Source organism: Aphis gossypii, chromosome 3 (genome assembly GCF_020184175.1).
Source record: "Aphis gossypii isolate Hap1 chromosome 3, ASM2018417v2, whole genome shotgun sequence".
NCBI lineage: Eukaryota > Metazoa > Arthropoda > Insecta > Hemiptera > Aphididae > Aphis > Aphis gossypii.
Genome location: NC_065532.1, coordinates 9,964,452 through 9,982,902, shown reverse-complemented (window position 1 = coordinate 9,982,902; position 18,451 = coordinate 9,964,452). Strand labels below are relative to the sequence as shown.

At 29.2% G+C, this 18,451-nt stretch overlaps 1 protein-coding gene and 1 long non-coding RNA gene across 2 annotated transcripts in view; one reads left to right on the top strand and one right to left on the bottom strand.

The window, feature by feature from the left end:
- Positions 1-1,284: 1,284 nt before the first annotated feature.
- Positions 1,285-2,676, bottom strand: LOC126550980 (alpha-protein kinase 3-like). The gene is made up of 3 exons (XM_050203735.1): positions 2,187-2,676; positions 1,854-2,081; positions 1,285-1,748 (listed from the first exon to the last, which is right to left on the bottom strand). Exons 1-3 carry the CDS (start codon positions 2,674-2,676, stop codon positions 1,285-1,287), a joined length of 1,182 nt encoding a protein of 393 aa, XP_050059692.1.
- A 516-nt stretch (positions 2,677-3,192) lies between these two features.
- The window catches only part of LOC126550666 (uncharacterized), a 33,954-nt gene continuing 18,695 nt past the window's right edge, over positions 3,193-18,451 (top strand). The window contains exon 1 of the long non-coding RNA XR_007604744.1: positions 3,193-5,526. This is a non-coding gene — a long non-coding RNA (uncharacterized LOC126550666). The remainder of the gene's footprint in view (positions 5,527-18,451) is intronic.

The window sequence follows — 18,451 nt, the reverse complement described above, 5'->3', positions numbered from 1 at the left end:
AAATGTGAAAACCATAAAAATGTAAATCATAAATACTTTGCATTTGCAATGGATACAAATAAATTGTCAAGTAGATGAATGATTGAACAAATTATATTGGTTACTTATAAAAATTAAGCTTTGAATCAAATTTGTAAAAAAAAAATGAACCTAAAAAGAATATTTTAAATGATTTATAATTAATTTGCATACCTATATAATTATTTTATTTTTTTATGTTTTGGAGGAGGTAGGGGCGGAAAAAATATGTTACTCCGAGGTGCAAATTTTCCAAATGCGCCGCTGCTAACGGTCAAACTAGTATATATAAAATATAGATACGTTTATGATATCATCTGCGTCCTGGGAATGAATCGATCGGAGACAAATTATTTCGTTTTTGAAAATTTAATCATAACAATACGTTAATCAAAATATACCCCACATTATTAAGATCAATCCAGTTAATGTTTTATTGTTTGTAAATACAAATTTGAAATAAAAAACGCATTTTTATCAAAATATATGACTTTATTATTATAGTAGAATAACTAATAAGTTTTATAGCAAAATATAATTCACAAAATGATTTTAATTAATTGATTCAAAAATACATAAATACAACTGTACAAGTTGGTATATAACATTTAATAACATAATTTATAGATTTGAACATGGTAATATAATATGACTATTAATATAGTCGAATAAGTTTCATAATAAAATTTGATTCACAAAATTATTTAAATTAATTGATTTAAGAATAAATAAGTACAACTGTACAAGAATATAACATTTTATAAAATAATTTAAAAATTTGAACATTGTAATATATGACTATATTATTATAGACGAATAAGTTTCATAGCAAAATATAATTAACAAAATTATTTTAATTAATTGATTTAAGAATAAATAAGTACAACTGTACAAGAATATAACATTTTATAAAATAATTTAAAAATTTGAACATTGTAATATATGACTATATTATTATAGACGAATAAGTTTCATAGCAAAATATAATTAACAAAATTATTTTAATTAATTGATTTAAGAATAATAAGTACAACTGTACAAGAATATAACATTTTATAAAATAATTTAAAAATTTGAACATTGTAATATAATATGACTATATTGTCATAGTCGAATAAGTTTCATAATAGAATTTGATTCACAAAATTATTTAAACCAAGTACAACTGTACAAGTAGGTATTTAACATTTTATAAGATAACTTACATGTTTGAACACTGTAAAATATACAGTTTATTAATTTCTATACTATGTACTGCAGACCATATCATGCAGCGCAACAAAATACGCGACGGGCGAATTTCTTCGCCCGCTTCCACAACGAGCGTCGTTTAAGTTTAACCTGGGTTACCTCTGGTTCTGTCACAGTCATACTGCTACGAGTTGACGAGTCGTGTGAAACTTTCATCGAAGCAGTACACTCGATTTTGGTGTCGTAAGACGTCTTATCTGTGTAATGCAGTCCTATATTCGGCATTGAATGCCACAATTCTTTCTGAAGACCGGCGAGATCTCGGCTCTTTAGGTCCGGTTCGCCCGATCCATCACGGTATGATACTGTTGCAGACTGATCAGAGGAGACTTCCGCGGTCGGGAGTTCTTGATTTCGTAGTCCGGCGTTGTTTTCCAATTTAATCGGTGTCGGGCCAATTGTAATGGGTTCAATGGAAACCGATTGTACATTAACGGCGGTCGGTTCCTGCAGGATTGCGGCCGTGTCGATCTCGTTACCTGCGGTTGTTAAAGCCGTCGATGTTAAATTAGGCAACGATCCGTATAGTCGTTTTATAGTTGTAGCCGATACATTTTGACTAGTCGAGATTGTTTCTAACTGACCATTTTCCGGTGTCATTGATGTTGGTTCATCGGTTGTCGGGACCGCAGGAGATGGAGACAAAATCTCGTTTTCGGATGTATTAATATTTGAAAGTTCGTGATTTCGTAAACCGGCGTTGTTTTCCAATTTAATCGGCGTCGGGCCAAATGCAATTGGTTCAATTGAAACCGGCTGTACATTAACGGCGGTCGGTTCCTGCAGGATCGCGGCCGTGTCGATCTCGTTATCTGCAGTTGTTAAACCCGTCGATGTTAAATTAGGCAACGATCCGTAAAGTCGTTTTATAGTTGTAGCCGATACATTTTGACTAGTCGAGATTGTTTCTAACTTACCATTTTCCGGTGTCATTGATGTTGGTTCATCGGTTGTCGGGACCGCAGGAGATGAAGACAAAATCTCGTTTTCGGATGTATTAATATTTGAAAGTTCGTGATTTCGTAGTCCGGCGTTGTTTTCCAATTTTATCGGCGTCGGGCCAAATGCAATTGGTTCAATTGAAACCGGCTGTACAGTACCGGCGGTCGGTTCCTGCAGGATCGCGGCCGTGTCACCATCAGTTATTAAAGCCGCTACCGTTAGATTAGGCATTGATTCGTTTGGTCGTGTTATAGTGGTGCCGGATACGTTTTGACTGGCCGAGTCTTCTTTTTTTCTTCTTCTTTTTTCTTCTTTCTTTCTTTCTTTTCTTTCTTTTCTTCTTCTTTTCTTCCTTTCTTCTTTCTTTTGACTATTTTGAGGTTTCATTGGTGTGAGCTCGGTTATCGAGATCGTTGCAGAGGTAGAAGACAAAGTATTGTTTTCGGATATACTAATATTCTGCATTTTTATATAAATATATACGTTGTAAAGTTTTAGTGCTTTCAAAATTGCAAAATAATTATTAAATGTATGTTTTGTAATACTTTAATAGTGCACACGAGTGAAGACTAGATTGAGACTGTGAAATTTGATATCGACGGTATTATAATATTATTTATTTCAAAACTACGCAGTTGCCAATAGCAACGATACAGATGTTTATAGTTTTTGTAATGGAAATATATTTTTTTGTCAAGCCATAGAACAATTTTCAATTATTTTTAAATTTCATATTATGTAAATACAACACTACTTTTGATCTATGTAATGCTGAATTATAATTATAAATAATAATTCATAAATCAATAAATTGAAGCATTATTTTGACTAGTTATGCTGTACAAAGACACAAAAAAAAAACACAAATCATTATAGAATCAATACATTCATCACTCAGAATCTAAAAGTTAATTATATAATATATTTATTCAAATTTCATGTAGGTAAAAATACTTTTAGATAATTAATATTCTATAAATATTTAAAGTATTTATCTATCTATTTGCACATTTCTATTAGTTGGGTTGTCAAATTAATTTATTTGGTATCTATACTCTATAATAATAAATCCAATGAGCAAAAAAAAAAAAAAATATAAACACATGCAATTAAATATGCATGTTTAAGCTAATTTATCATGGTTAATTTATTAATAATATTACTTTTTATGATGAGTATACACTCTTATCGCACCGTCACCTATATTATAATGTTTACACACAACGGTGTTTTAATTAAATTTCAAAATCCTCGCAAATTTTCAGTTTCAATATTGTCATACTATAGGCATGGTAGTTAATACAACACATTTATCATGTTGAACACTAATTAACATTGTAATAGTTTATTTTGAAATTTCATAACAAAATAAAAAACCACAACTATGTTTGCAAGCACTTAACTACACAATAACAACGATGACGTGAATTTCTAGCACCAGCCCAGAAATCACTATTCGACTCATAAAACTCTTCCATTTATCGAAATGATATACACATTACATTATAAGTTATAACAATAATATTATCTAACCTACATCGGTGTGATTAATTTTTGTATTTTTTTTTTTTTTTATCGTGTTTTAATTACCTACGCAATTTTATTACACATACAGTCAGTCTTCTGTAACGCGCTACACCGTATAGGTTTTATTTGATTAAAGTATACATAATATGTGTATTATCATATTGTACCTTATGCGTTAATACATGCGTAGATATAATATTTATAATTTATAAACAAATAAAATTGTAGTCGACGATTCGCGGAAAGGATTTACCTTCGAACCGTCGGCGTGACGTTTGCAGTGGCGCCTAGCTCGTGTATAATATCGTGCAAAATATATTGAAAACAGTATGATTTATAATATAATCGTACAACTAAAACAGTACATATTTTGTACAGCGACAAGTCCAAATTTATTGGCGCATTACGCGGTACACGTGGAATTTCCTTAGGTAGATGATTCACGAACGGCTCTGAGCCGCAAATATGGTATGGTAGGTAGTAGGTGTCGTGTCTGAATGCGAGTGCGCGCACATTTATACTGTCTCGCTCTTTCTCCCTCTGTGTTTTTATATTATTATATGTTTCGACGACTTGCGCTCCTCTCGCATTCGCCGCACACGGTGATAAGTCCATAATAACATAATAATAATAATAATAATAATAATATAACGTCTCCAACTCGCTCGGTCGCCCGCCCGCTGCCAATCGAAGACGAGGGCCCGAGATAAGATTATTAGTTGTACTATTTTATGCTCACGCGGTAAAACAATATAAAGATATGTATATATAATAATTATATAGTACCTAATAATATTTAATATTAGAACGTTATCACTGTTGCACATATTGTACAGTGTACTCTGTACGGTTAACGAGATCGTTCACAACAGAGATAAATCGCCGTATAATAATAATAATAATATTATAATAATTATTATTATGGTAACAGGTCTGCTTAGCCGTATTCAGTCGTACGGTCTCGGCGCGCACACACTTGTTGACCGTCATCGCGACGACATCGCCGCGGTCTTTCGTGTCCCTTTTTTTTTTTGTTCTATACGTGACGTGATTTTTGGTTTTTTGATTTTCCCCGATCGTATACCATCATAGCACCGTCCACCTCATCCGTTTCGCTGCCGATCGTCTGTGTAACGGCATTGTCGCTGTCCGTTGTCGAATTCACAATATTTTACAAATCGACGAGAAGGCGCCAAACCGTAATATAAACATTAAACACACAATAATATAGTTTTTAATAACAACCGATACGAAAAATAAAAGTGACGTTGCGCAATCCGGTTGCCGTGCGTGCAGCGCCGCCGCACTATAACCTTGTACTTGACTCGACTGCAATACTACAACTACTGTACCATATAATGTACCTACGGAACTAATACAATATTATTACCACTACTACCACTTAGTACCACTAATATCACTAGCCATACGGTTACTACCGCCACCGCCGTCGTCGTGTGTGTGTGCGTGTTGGCGCTCGCGTGATATCATAATCGCTGGCAACGGTCTCGCAGCGGTTTTCCAATTAATTTTCTCGAAGACGCGTCCGCCGCCGTCGCCACGTGAGTGACGAAAAGTGTGAACAGTTCGCGAGAAAGAAATTTATATAAAAAAAAAAAAACCGAAACGCTGCCGCTCGTCCGGTTCGTCGCGTTGATCGTCGCGTGGGTGAGACTAGCAGACGACCGACGACCGCCGTCGCCGGCCGCACTTGGCCGCGGACCGCTGCCGCGACATCATGTTGGACGTGGTGCGAACGTGTTTCACGTGCACGTCACGGAAAAAACGGTAAGCGACATTACAGTGTGTATATCTCCGGTTCCGCGCTGACATCGTTGCCCTCTCAAAAGTCTCTAGAGACCTCCCCGAAAACAAATACATACAAAAAATAATTATAACAAGTATATTTTTTTTCCTTTATAAATATTGTCCGAAATGTCCGTAGAAAAGTACTAGCTATATAATATGTAAATTGTAAATAGAATATTTTCTTAGTGACATTGGTAAATATTTGACTGAATAAAATTCTATATTTTTCATGCAGTGCTTTGTGAATATAGCGACCGTCTGTTATTATTTTAAAAATAAATTATAAAAACTGGAGAGCTTTTTACTGCATATAGTCCTCAATTCGAATTCAATAAACAATGAGGGTATGAAAAAAAAATTCTAAGCGAAGTAGAGAAGTAGACCGTAGACGGGCAATTTGAAATTAAAAATCTTATCAAATAGAATTCTGTGCTCATGCCTTTTCGATATTTTTAAATCGCCATAAGAATAACATCGAGCGAATAATTCGAGCGAAGTGATGAAAATTTTTTATTACATATTAGTGTACCGTGTACCAAACTTCGGTACATATCCGTGACGGGTTTTCCGCTTAAAAGTAGTCGACTTAAAGAACATTTTTCGACAGTTTATCTTGACCGCACGAGTTGGCGAGAGAGACGCTAACGATTTTTCTTGGCAATCTTCGGTTATTGAAATGCTGGTGTATCTATTTTATTATTATTAATTAAACGTTACCTATATATTTGTTTATTTTTTTCATAATGACATGCCAACGACGCGTCACTATACGATTTGAGTGGTTATTATAATAGTGCACGTGTTGAGTATGTATATTTTTTTGCATCGTCAGACAAAAATATTTACCTTTGGAAATAGGTAATTTTTAGAATATTATTTTGTAGAAGATTATTCAAGTCTATTTTATGGTGCAAGAAGTTTTTTCTTTTGTTTGTCCAATTAAAAATAATGACGTGTAAAAAAGTCGTTTAATACTATTATACCGCGTGCTTTTTGTTTATTTTTTCTAATGCAATATACCTGTTATTATTACAAAAATTTAAACTTGTGACCATTTTTACCAATATGTTTTGTTTACCAACTTTAAAATTCCATCGTTATTACCGCTATCCTTACTGTTGTTGTTATCATATAACTACAGATTAGTTGTTTGATAACCACTGCAGGTAATGAAAACATTCTACGAACATTTCCGATACCCCGAAGAGATGCTAATAATTATTGCTAATAATTGTTATACTCCGAGTTCTCTATATTGAAACACATTTTTATTTTTTTTTTAATAATAGTATATTTTTAGCTAATTAGTACACTAAAAATGTTTTTCCTTGTAATTGAAGTTCGAGCCATGTAGTGTAACGAAATGAAAAAATGAAAACAATATCCATCTGCTCAATTATAATTGTTTAAAACGAATAGTATATTTTGTTATTCATTTTATAAAAACTATAAATTACATTAAAACATCACCACTGTTTACTTTATTACCACTTAATGTTAAAAAATATTTTTGTTTGATATTTCTGGATACCATAGAATCGTCTAAATTAATGTGTGCACACTGCACATATTATATCCATACGTTACACTTTCATTAATTAAAATTTATTTATTTATATTTTGAGTAATTTAATAATATTATTCTTAGAATATTCCAATAATTTAATTAGGTAAATACATAGTTACTATTCGACGTATATTACACGATGTGATCTTGGAAAATGTAAAAACTTTGTTTGCTAAAGTCGTATTTTGTTATCACTATTTATATAAAAATAATCTTAATTAATTTTTACTAGAAAAAATAGTATTTTTATTAAGATACCTAAGCGTTGAAGTATTTACAAATGAATAAATGTATATATTTTACATACATTTATACATAATTATATACTATTAATAGCTTTACACGTACTTGAATTTTAAAATGTTAAATTTGTGAACGAATCATAGAATATCTAATACCTATTAAGTAAAAACTTCAGTAATAACTATTAATAAATCAATTTTATGAATACATTTTTTTTAAAGGAAAATAATGAAAATTTAAGAAAAACACATTAACACCTACACTTTACCAACGAGTGCTAAAAAAGTTATGAAGTATATAATGTAAAAATTTATTCACCAAAATTAATGAAATATGATTTATGATGCGTTATTTACATTATTTTTATACGAATAATTTACCAATAATTGTTGAAAATTAACTTTTAAGTATTTATCGCATAACTGTTTATGAAAGGAATTACATGGAATTTATTAAAAATACTGACTTAACTAATTATTAAATTCCAACTATCGTGGTATGCTGTGTATGTTATGCTTGTTTGCCGATTTTAAACTTGTTAACTTTAAATTTAAATTTTAAAAGGGTTGATGATTCATAAAAATTTTTGTTAAGGACCGTTTTTAATAATATTTAAAGTTTAATAATTTTGTTCAGTTGTTTCAAAGTAAACATATTATTTAAAGATAAATTATAAGCATAATTATTGAATAACATCGAAAAGCATTTATCAACCAATAATAATATAACATCTATTATTGTTCCACATTCCGTGTGTAATGACCTAAAACATTAAAAATGACATAAAAAAAAACCATGTAATTTTAGGTAGCCACCCAAATAGTAAGATGCAAATCAAAAGAGGTCCGTCTATAAATTATCAGACTATCCCATTAGACATTCCGAAGGTTTTTCGTTAGTCTGGTACCTATGATATTATACATAGGGTCATAGGGACCACGGTTTAGTTAATGGTAAATCGATATTTATGTACATATATTAAATTTTAGTTATACTGTAAAAGTGTAAAATATAATTAATCAATTTTAGGTACTATTAAATCGTGATGACTTATGACCAAAAATATATCGAAACATTAATGTTTAATAACAAAATACGTATACGTCAAACACAGGAAAAATAATATGCTCTATTGTGTTTTGTAATTATTTAAAATTAAATGAAGATCTTATATAAATAATTTTTATTACTCATCTCTCATGTTAATTATTTAGTAATAACTACATATATTTTCTACGAGTTTAAAAGTTATAACAGTTTATTATATACCTACTATTTATGTAGGTATATTACTATTACAATATTATTTGAACTTTTGTATTTTGAGCATTTAGTCATTTCAATTTATTCATATTTTATTTATTCTTAAATATTATAATATTCTTGTTAGTCGTATACTATAATATGAACAGTGTATATTATACATTTTAATATTATTTTTGCAATTAAAATAATTAGATTTTTTCAATTCTGGATTTTAATGTTATCAAATTAATGTATGATAACATGTACTTCAGATCAGCTCCTTGTATGTATTACATAATCATTGCTTGGTAATGTCACCAATATCCAAAATAATTATTATCAATTACATTTTTAATTTGAAAGGAATTAGTACTTAAACGAATATGACTAATGCAATTTAATTTGTAATTTAAAGTAGTGTCAATAGTAGTTGGACCTAAGTGGCTGAATGGCTGTTGTGCCAGTTAATACATTAAATATTAATATTAAATTATTATTAATATGATAGTGTTCTAAGGAAATATACTTAAGTATTATAAAATATTTGCTTTTTTTAAAAATTTATTGAAGAATTCTTATATCACATATGATTACTTAAAAATACATTCAAAATAATTTGATGATGCACAAATGATGATTATTCAATATGTAGGTTATCCAATAGGTGATTGTATAATATAAAAAATATTCTTTGTTACGCATAACACAACACCATTTCAGTTTATTTTTGTGTTATCAGAAAAATGTTATATTTCTGTGACGTTAAAAAATTCTATAAATTAGAAACAATTAGAGACTAAATGAATTTTATGTGTTAATAAAATGTACATGATTTTATATAAAAATAAAATTTGAGGAAAATTAGATTTTTAATGAATACAAATCTTAGGTGATAAAAATATAAATTATATTATCGATATTATATTCTGACTATCGAAGAATTTATAGTAGGAATTTAAAAATTAAACCATACACATTGGTTTAGTGTTATCGTATACTTGTGTATACTACGTTTGATATGTATCTAAATATATAGTCAATATTAATTATGGCTTATGAATAAGTAAAACTTCACCTGAAATATAATTGACGTACTTCAAATATTCGTGGTGATAAAGTTACCCCTGTCAGTGCTGTTAAGGTCTAGAGATATTATAATTGAGTTAAGTTTAAATTACTTAAATTTAGTAACTAGGTTGTTACATCTAGATGATTTTACAAACTTATGTACAATGTACATGCTATATGTCACCATAACATATAAGTATAATAATACAATATACGAAACAAAGTTAATACACAATAGTACCTAAATCATGTTTATATATTATTCTTAAATTCTTCATGCAGAAATGTCATGCGAATATTAACTAGGTAACGAAAGTTTAACTTCAATTTTATAAATAAAATGTATCTAGTTATGTACACTTTAGAACTTCAGTAGGTACTGAATAAACCGAAAAATAACTCCAAAAACTTTCACAGATTTATAATGACTAGTATATTTAATAAAAAAAAAGACACGAATGTATTGCAAACTTTTTAAATACAAAAACAATTACACTTTATTAATATTTGTTAATTACAAAAATTATATGAGATTTGTATTTTTGATAGTAAAAAAATATTTTTCTAGATACAATATACTGATTGTTTATATTTGAAAGGTATGTATAAATAATAATAATATATAGGTGACATGTGGACTTTTTACCTTGACGCGACGTTGAGCCTTCGCTCTCGCCTCGTAATCGTAGGTGGAAAACTGTTGACGACGCGTTTCGTTCAATCGGACATACAATAAAAGGCCTGAAAAATAAGACTTTAAGACTCACGGCCATGTTTAAGACTCGTTCTGTTGGAATTTAATCGAATTGTACACCACTTAGATTTTTAATATAATATTATTACTGTTGACGATACGATTACTGTTTGATCGAGAGATTTGAAGGCACGACGGGCACGGAGAAAAAAAGCAGCTGGCGAGACTTGAGTTTTCTCAATATGTCTGATTCATGACGGAAAATTTCGTATATATCCGTTCGTAAGTAAACCTTATATGGCGTTTACAATGTCATCAAATTTATATTGTGATTGCTATTCGATATTCTGTTACCGCTACACAATATCAAACTGTATAATAGTTATGCTTTTTCCCGTTTGTTCTTTAAATCCTAACCGTGGTTGTAGATTAGATACCCACAAACTGTATTATTTTCATTTAATTATCTCTATACGTTTACACTACAATCCAACAACTCTTTTATTAGACTACAACAGCATTAGAAGATAACTTTAATATTTCTGTGATCAGACATCAAAATCTGGTTATGTTGCGACGTTGCCAATGAAATATCGCATTTAAATAAATTACTCGCCAGCGGCTTATCACGATATTTTCCGTTGGTCTGTGACTACCGTATAAAAAATTATAGTCATTTAAAAAAAAAAAATGGTCTCTTGAATTTAAGTAATTTTAATACGGCTCTAAAGGTCACTTCAAAAATATATGAAAACAAATTATAAATTATAAAATCGATAGTTTCTATATTTGTATAGAAATAATAACTAATATAGTTATGATTTGCTTTTAATGATTTTCATCCATATTGTCTGTTAATAACCGTATTACATAACTATGTTTTGTTCAAATCGTATTAATTATATTGATGTATTGTTGTTCATTAACATAAATTCCATTATGCTACCTCACGCAATAACAACATATAATATGTATTTTTTAGAATACAGTGATAAATAATTGTTTATTTCGAGTCTAACAAAACCAAAATAAGAGCAACTTTACGATCGCTTGGATTGTGGATTATAAATCGTAACAATAAGTTATGATACTAATAATGGACTAAAAATCCTAATCCAGTGGCACATAAATTAGTTGTGAGTGGAAAAACCTCAACTAGGAAGAAGTCGAGTTGCTGATTTTATTGTTATCCGATTTGACCCCAGAGCACTATTTCAAGAGTCTGTACTAATGAATATAATAATATGTGCAATGTGCACATAAAACAGATTAAGTAATTACAATTAAATAATCCTATGACTCAATCGATACTAAAGTAGAATTCCTTGAATTTGACAATAATTCTACATTTTTACTAAATCTGGATTTGTAATCTCCGCCGCGTACGTAAAACGTGTCCAATGACAAATTATTTGACCCATATGTGCACGAGATAAATAGATGATCAGTGAAATATTAAATAATATTACGTACCTATAATCAACGATATGATATAAATAATGTCATACCAGGATATAAAAAGTATTGAGCTTATACTTTTGGATAACAATTGCACAAGCACTTTTCGATGACAGCACCAATTCTAATGAATAACCGAAATTGTACAAAATGTGAAACCATAAATTTCATGTTTATCCATGAAAAAAATAAATCACAAAAGAACACAATACATATAACATGTTAGTTATACTCGTAATCTACTCGATTTTTCAACTTATCAAAATTATTGTACACTGTGTTTACGTTTTTATACTTTCGACTCAAAATATTTAATGACAAATATATGTATTGAACACTTATATTTTCGATATCTTACATAATGATGTCATCATAGGAGCCGATGACATTAAAATATCTTTAGTAAAATAATCGCTGACATAATTTGGAGAAATAAATGACAACCACAATGCTTGGCAATTTCCTTTCTTCTATTTTATTATTTTGATGAGTATTACACAAGCGCTAAATTTCTGATTTTTTTTCTGTCACGCAGATTACCATGACTTATTTTTACAAGTGGCGTAAGTTATTTATACGTTGATTTGCATATTTTGGTGCAGATAACGTATTGTACGAGCTTTTATCTACTGTAATGAGGTAAAAATTACCATTTTCCGATTGCTATAGCAGCTGTTCGCTCCAACTTTTTGGTCAGGTCAGCTCGGGTTAAGAAGCATCGAGTGTTCCGCGATAAGGAATCACCATGTACGACCATCTCAGCGACTAATCGATGTAAGGTACCTACGGCTATTTCTTGTTTATTTTTCTCACAAAATTTTGAAAGAAACGAAATGTAAAACGAATACTGGTTATAATCTATAATACGCGAGTAATATATTTTTTACAGCATCACTTATCATGTATAATGTATATCGTGTACATAGCTTAATCATTTTTACACGATTACAGTCGATATGCATTGGATTAATATTATAACTATTGTGATTAATCAATTATGTTCAAAGTAATTTTGTTCACATAAAGCGATTATCAATTAAACATTATAGTTACACGTATTATTATATTATTATCGGTCATTAATATGGAGAAAAAGATAATAATTATTTTAACTCAACGATAAGTAAAGTTTAATTGTTTAATGTTTATAATAGGTACATTTGGTGTCCGGATTGAAATTTTAATAGTTTATGGAACGTAATAAAAACGTTATACCGTTTGGTTCTAGTGCCTCAATACCATTATAGTGGCACGTGAAATGCTTTAGATTCATTAAACTATGTGTATTTTAATTTTCCACTTAGGACTAAAGCATTTTATTTAAAATAAAATAATTATGTTTTGTGTTTTTGTGTAACTATACAATTTATCACTTTAAGTTTTAACTATTTAATTAAAAAGAATACTCATACCAAGTCACTCAGACGTTTATGTAAGTTTAGAGGATTCTTAATTATATTAAACATAAAATAGAGGTGACCCGTATTATTGGTCCATTCAACTTTAATGAACCGTCAAATTTATTAAGCTTGGTAATTGCAAGTAATTATTATAGTAAATAATTTTAAATAAAAAAAAGCCCAAATCAACTAAACACTCATTCTTATGTACTAAACAGTACATAAACTTGAGTTTAAATGCAGTGTTGTGGAAAAAAAATTATGTTTAACAGATGAGTAAAAATTGTTATATACACAAAACTTTAAATATATTTTATAATTTAGCATAGATAAATCTTATTAAATAAGTATTTATTGAATTTGTCAAGAATGAAGATTGAAATGATGTAGTATTAAAGTTAAAATAAATAAAATACAGATATGCAAAACTATGTAAGTAAAATAAATCACACTGTATAATTAAAAATTCAATCATTATCCACAATCAATAATATTAAGCTTTATTTTTATTAGTTTTAAAAATTATTTTTGATTTTAATTAAATTTTATAGATCCGTGTAGTAAAATATAATTAACAATTTAACACATATATATATTCTAATTAAATGTTTGACTTGTTTTTTTTATACTAGTTATAATCTACCTTTGATATAATACATTATTTTAGCGTTTTGTAAAAATATTTTAAATAGAATTAAAAAAAATAATATAAAATGAAGTTGGGGTTTTCATAAAATATTAAATGGAATTTTATAGTTGTTAATATATTTTTTTTTCATTTTAGTTTAATCAAATACTTATTACTGTACACACTTGGTGAAGTAGTTGCTATTAATTAATTTCTTCTTTTTTTTTTTTACAGTATTTATTTCATAACTTTATTATAGTTTTAATCTACCGTCTGAACTTATAAACAAACATTATAATTGGGCCCATTGGGCTAGGTGGTATATCTAATCTCATAAGAAAACCACGTGTCCACGTGCACGTAAAATTGACCTTTAAGTTTAATATAACTTAACACATTTAACTTCAAGTTAAATATTATTTATAGCATCAATATTGTTAAATAAATGACCGATTTCTATCTGTATAAATGTTTGTAAAATTTTAACGCAAAAATTATTAATACTTACTCTTTTTTATTTTTATTTTTTAAGCATTTTTATTAATGATAATAACATAAAAGTCATATTATTAAATTTATTATTCTGTATTGTTTGCTTTTTTTGTTTGTGTATACGTATAATGTATATATATATATGTTTTTATAATATATTTGTATACTTTGCATACATTTTTTATTAAGCTTAAATCATTTGTTATGGAAATTTACGCTTAAAAACTGGTCGATCTTATATGCGAATGTTCTCAAGAGAACTATTAATTATAAAATAACAGTATTTTACTACATTAAGCATATACAACATTATATTTTTATGAAATAACTTTAATATAAAGATGTACATTATATACTACTTTATTGGTATATATAAAATATAGTTATTGAACCTTAATGATGGAAGTAAATCGACTGAAATAATACTAATTGGATGCGATGTTTACTATTCTTCGAATATAGGTTGGTGGGTACCTGTATTATGTAGAAAAAATATAATAATATACGTATTAAATATTGAGAAAAATAATGTGCTGGTGTTTTTTCACCTTCTGTGTACATATTGTTTTGTTATATCTCTCTCAAAATATTCCAAAATGGTTATTCCAAATGTAATTTCAAAAGATGTGCCGGATATTTCTTTGTTTTGTTTTCTTATAATATAATATACCTTTGTTTTGTGTTCGCAACTTCATTTTTTTTTTATGATCTGGTCCGATTGTAATAGCAGTGAATAAAACATCCTACAACACACAATTCTTCTTTAGATTTCTGCCCCATCGGACTATAGATTTTAATATAGAGCGGTGTTGATGAAAACGGACCAAAATATATAAATATGATATTATACCTTCAAAACGGTTAATGATACAAAATATATATTGATTTTATTATTCTTATATTATTTTAAAGAAAAACAGTAATAATTTTCCTCATAATAACTAAAGTTTTTCGAAATATTTTTTTTTACACAATTTGAAGTCTTTACAAAACTTTAACATTTTTGAAAAATATTAAATTTTTACTCTTTTTCTTATAGTCGTTAACATTTTTTCTTTACTTTTTACTTTTTCGGATGAGTTCGGAGTAGTAGATCAAACTAACAATAGTGAGGTATCTCTGCAGTGCTTGTCTACTCCACTCATTCAAACTTTAAAGACCTGTAAGGTTATAACGTAGATACTAACATTTTTAATGAAAACCATAAAAATATTACCATAAAAAAAACACGGTTTTTTTTTGTAAAAATCTTTACAAATTCTGGAAAAATAAACATTTCCGAGACGTTAATGATGAATGATATATAGACAAATAATAGTCATATATTCAAACACAATAATATATACGCGTATAAAATTAGTCATTTTTTTGGATTTCGACGTAAATACCTCTGCGGATTTGGAGCTTTTGACAGTTAGCTGGGTCGTGGTCACGAATTTACAAGGGCTTAATAGCGGTTTACAAAGATAGCTTGCTCTTACACGTACATGTTATTCATGTCGGTAACGAGCGGTTACCGGCAGGCGGCAATCTACATGTATGTTATATATTATCTGCTTTATTTATACATATTTTGCGTATAATTTTATATACCGACCAAATATTAAGTACGTACCCTTACGTACTTAATATTTGGGCAAATAACGAGTGGCGGTAAATTTACGTGTTTTTGTGAAAGCTCGTGGAAAACAAATGTGGGCGAGACACTTTACTAACGACCGTGGGTGGTTGAAAAAAATGATTTTTTTATTTTGGCGTATTTGTTTTATAAATTATCTATCACTACTTGAGACAAACGTGTATAGCTGCCGTTTGAAAAATACTGACATATTTCGTCGGGGTTAAAACGAGATGCAATTATAAATAAGAGCATACTATAGGTACAGTACAATTTATGAATATAACATTTTGACAGCTTGAAATGATTTAAAAACTTTTCTAAAATATCAAGATGAACATAAAAAAAAAATTTAATAACATTTATAATTTTTATTGAAATTAAAAAAATTCATCGCTTTGTAATTTTAATATAAATTGAAAGAGTTAATGGTATTGTTAGACAAGTATTATAAAGTCACACGTTCGAAATAAGTGGGATGCAAGCCTGACAACCCGCAGTGATAATTAAAATTTCAATTAAAATAAAAATTATGTTTAAAATCTAAATAAAAATCTAAAACACAATTAATAATAAATAAATAGAAAAAATCATAAATTTTAAAATAATAAATGTATCATTTTGCAATATTTAAACCAGAAATTATACTAATATCTATAAGCGAAATTGAAATTAAAATCGAAAAAAGTTATTTCGATATATCTGCAAGCATCATGGAAAATATAATAATTAGGCGCTGTTCAAAAGTTTCGCTTTAATCGTACACAGGAAATGACGTCATTGTTTTTTTTTCTAAACGTATTGTTAACAATAATCATGCTTAATAATGTATTGAACTGTGAATTTATAATAGTGGAATAATGCATACTATACTATGTATAATATTATACAGTATTATTTGGTACGTACGCAACAACCTGTCGTGCATGCGTGTGTTGACGTAAGTCTGAAACCGACTATAGGCAGGCAGGAACGCCGAAATCACAAATGATGACAACCTTGAATGGAGGTACCTATTTGTCGGACGAAAATTTTCAGAACGAAAAATAGTTATTAGTTACGATAATAATATAATGTCTGCGAGATACGCGCCGGGCGAGTATATATAACACATACGCGTTATTGTACTTGTTGTTGCTCCTCAGTCTTCGATAAAGTGCGGACTTGGGCCGTTGTACAAATCGTGTTATTAATTTGAAGTCAACGACCTCCACGTCGAATCGTATGATCACGCCTGCAGCCTGATTTTAATATAATAGAGACATCGCGGTGTTATGTGTCACAAAATGCCCGTTCAGAAATTAGTTTCGTGTGAGGCATGACCACCGAGTTATTCGGGAAGACGCTTAGAGTGGTCACGAGAATTGAACAAATGAGTCATACGATTTCGGCCCAACTTAACGAAACTTTTGAAAATTGTATTGTGATTTTTATATTTTTGAGATAATGTTTGCTCGTACGAGGCAAAGGATGACTGTCGTGAGGGCTCATGATATTTTAACATTGTACATTACGACATGTCACTTGCTTATCGGTATCGTTGACAATATAGAATATATTTTATCGCCATCACTCGTTAACACAAAAACAGTGTACTTTATAACAATTTAAATTGATTTCTATAATATCAAACCGTAAATATATTGTTTAATATCTTTTTTTCGTGTAGATACGCAGTGCTTATTATAGTGCGTGTACAGGTTTTTCTTTTGCGCGAGTATCAAAATAATATAAACACGACGGGATTAAAACGATACCATCTACTAAAAACGGGAAAACAGCGGCCAATTCATAGTTTGTCGGGACAAGGCGATACAATACTCGGAAAAGGTACGATCCCGTTTTAAATGGGATGTATAGCTTTCCTTACACACAAGGTATATTGTACACTCAGTACAATTTTCTGTTTAAACTGACACTATACATCACGTGGTCAGGCGATGTATTTTTTTATATTATGCTATTTTTGTATTGATCAGATATCAAAATAGGTACTATAGAATAATATTTCTCGTCGAAAACCGTCAAATTCCACAATATAAATAAGAGGTCGTCTCACCAGACTTCGTTGTATCCGTCTTACAAATAATATATAACATGGCAAATTTTCATTCGGTAGAATCAATTTTATGTTGTCAGCTCGGCGGCAAAGTGAATTGACCTGCTATAAAAATAGAGGTAAGAACGTTGTATGGGGTTTTTTTTTTTATGAAATGTCAACGCCCAAGCGAGTTAGAGTATTTTTAAAGTGTAAAATTATACTATATCTCGTAATTCACTTAAAAATTTAAATATTATAAAAAATTAACGTAAAAACACGTCGTATATAATATTCTTAGTTTTGCGTTTGATCAAATATCATTCTAATATTAAAAGCAAAAATTCGTTTCGCCTAACACAGATTCGCGGTATTGTACGTTTGTAACACGAATGTAACACATGTGTCGGCTAGACGCTCTTTTAATGTATTGTTCAACGTTCGATGATAATA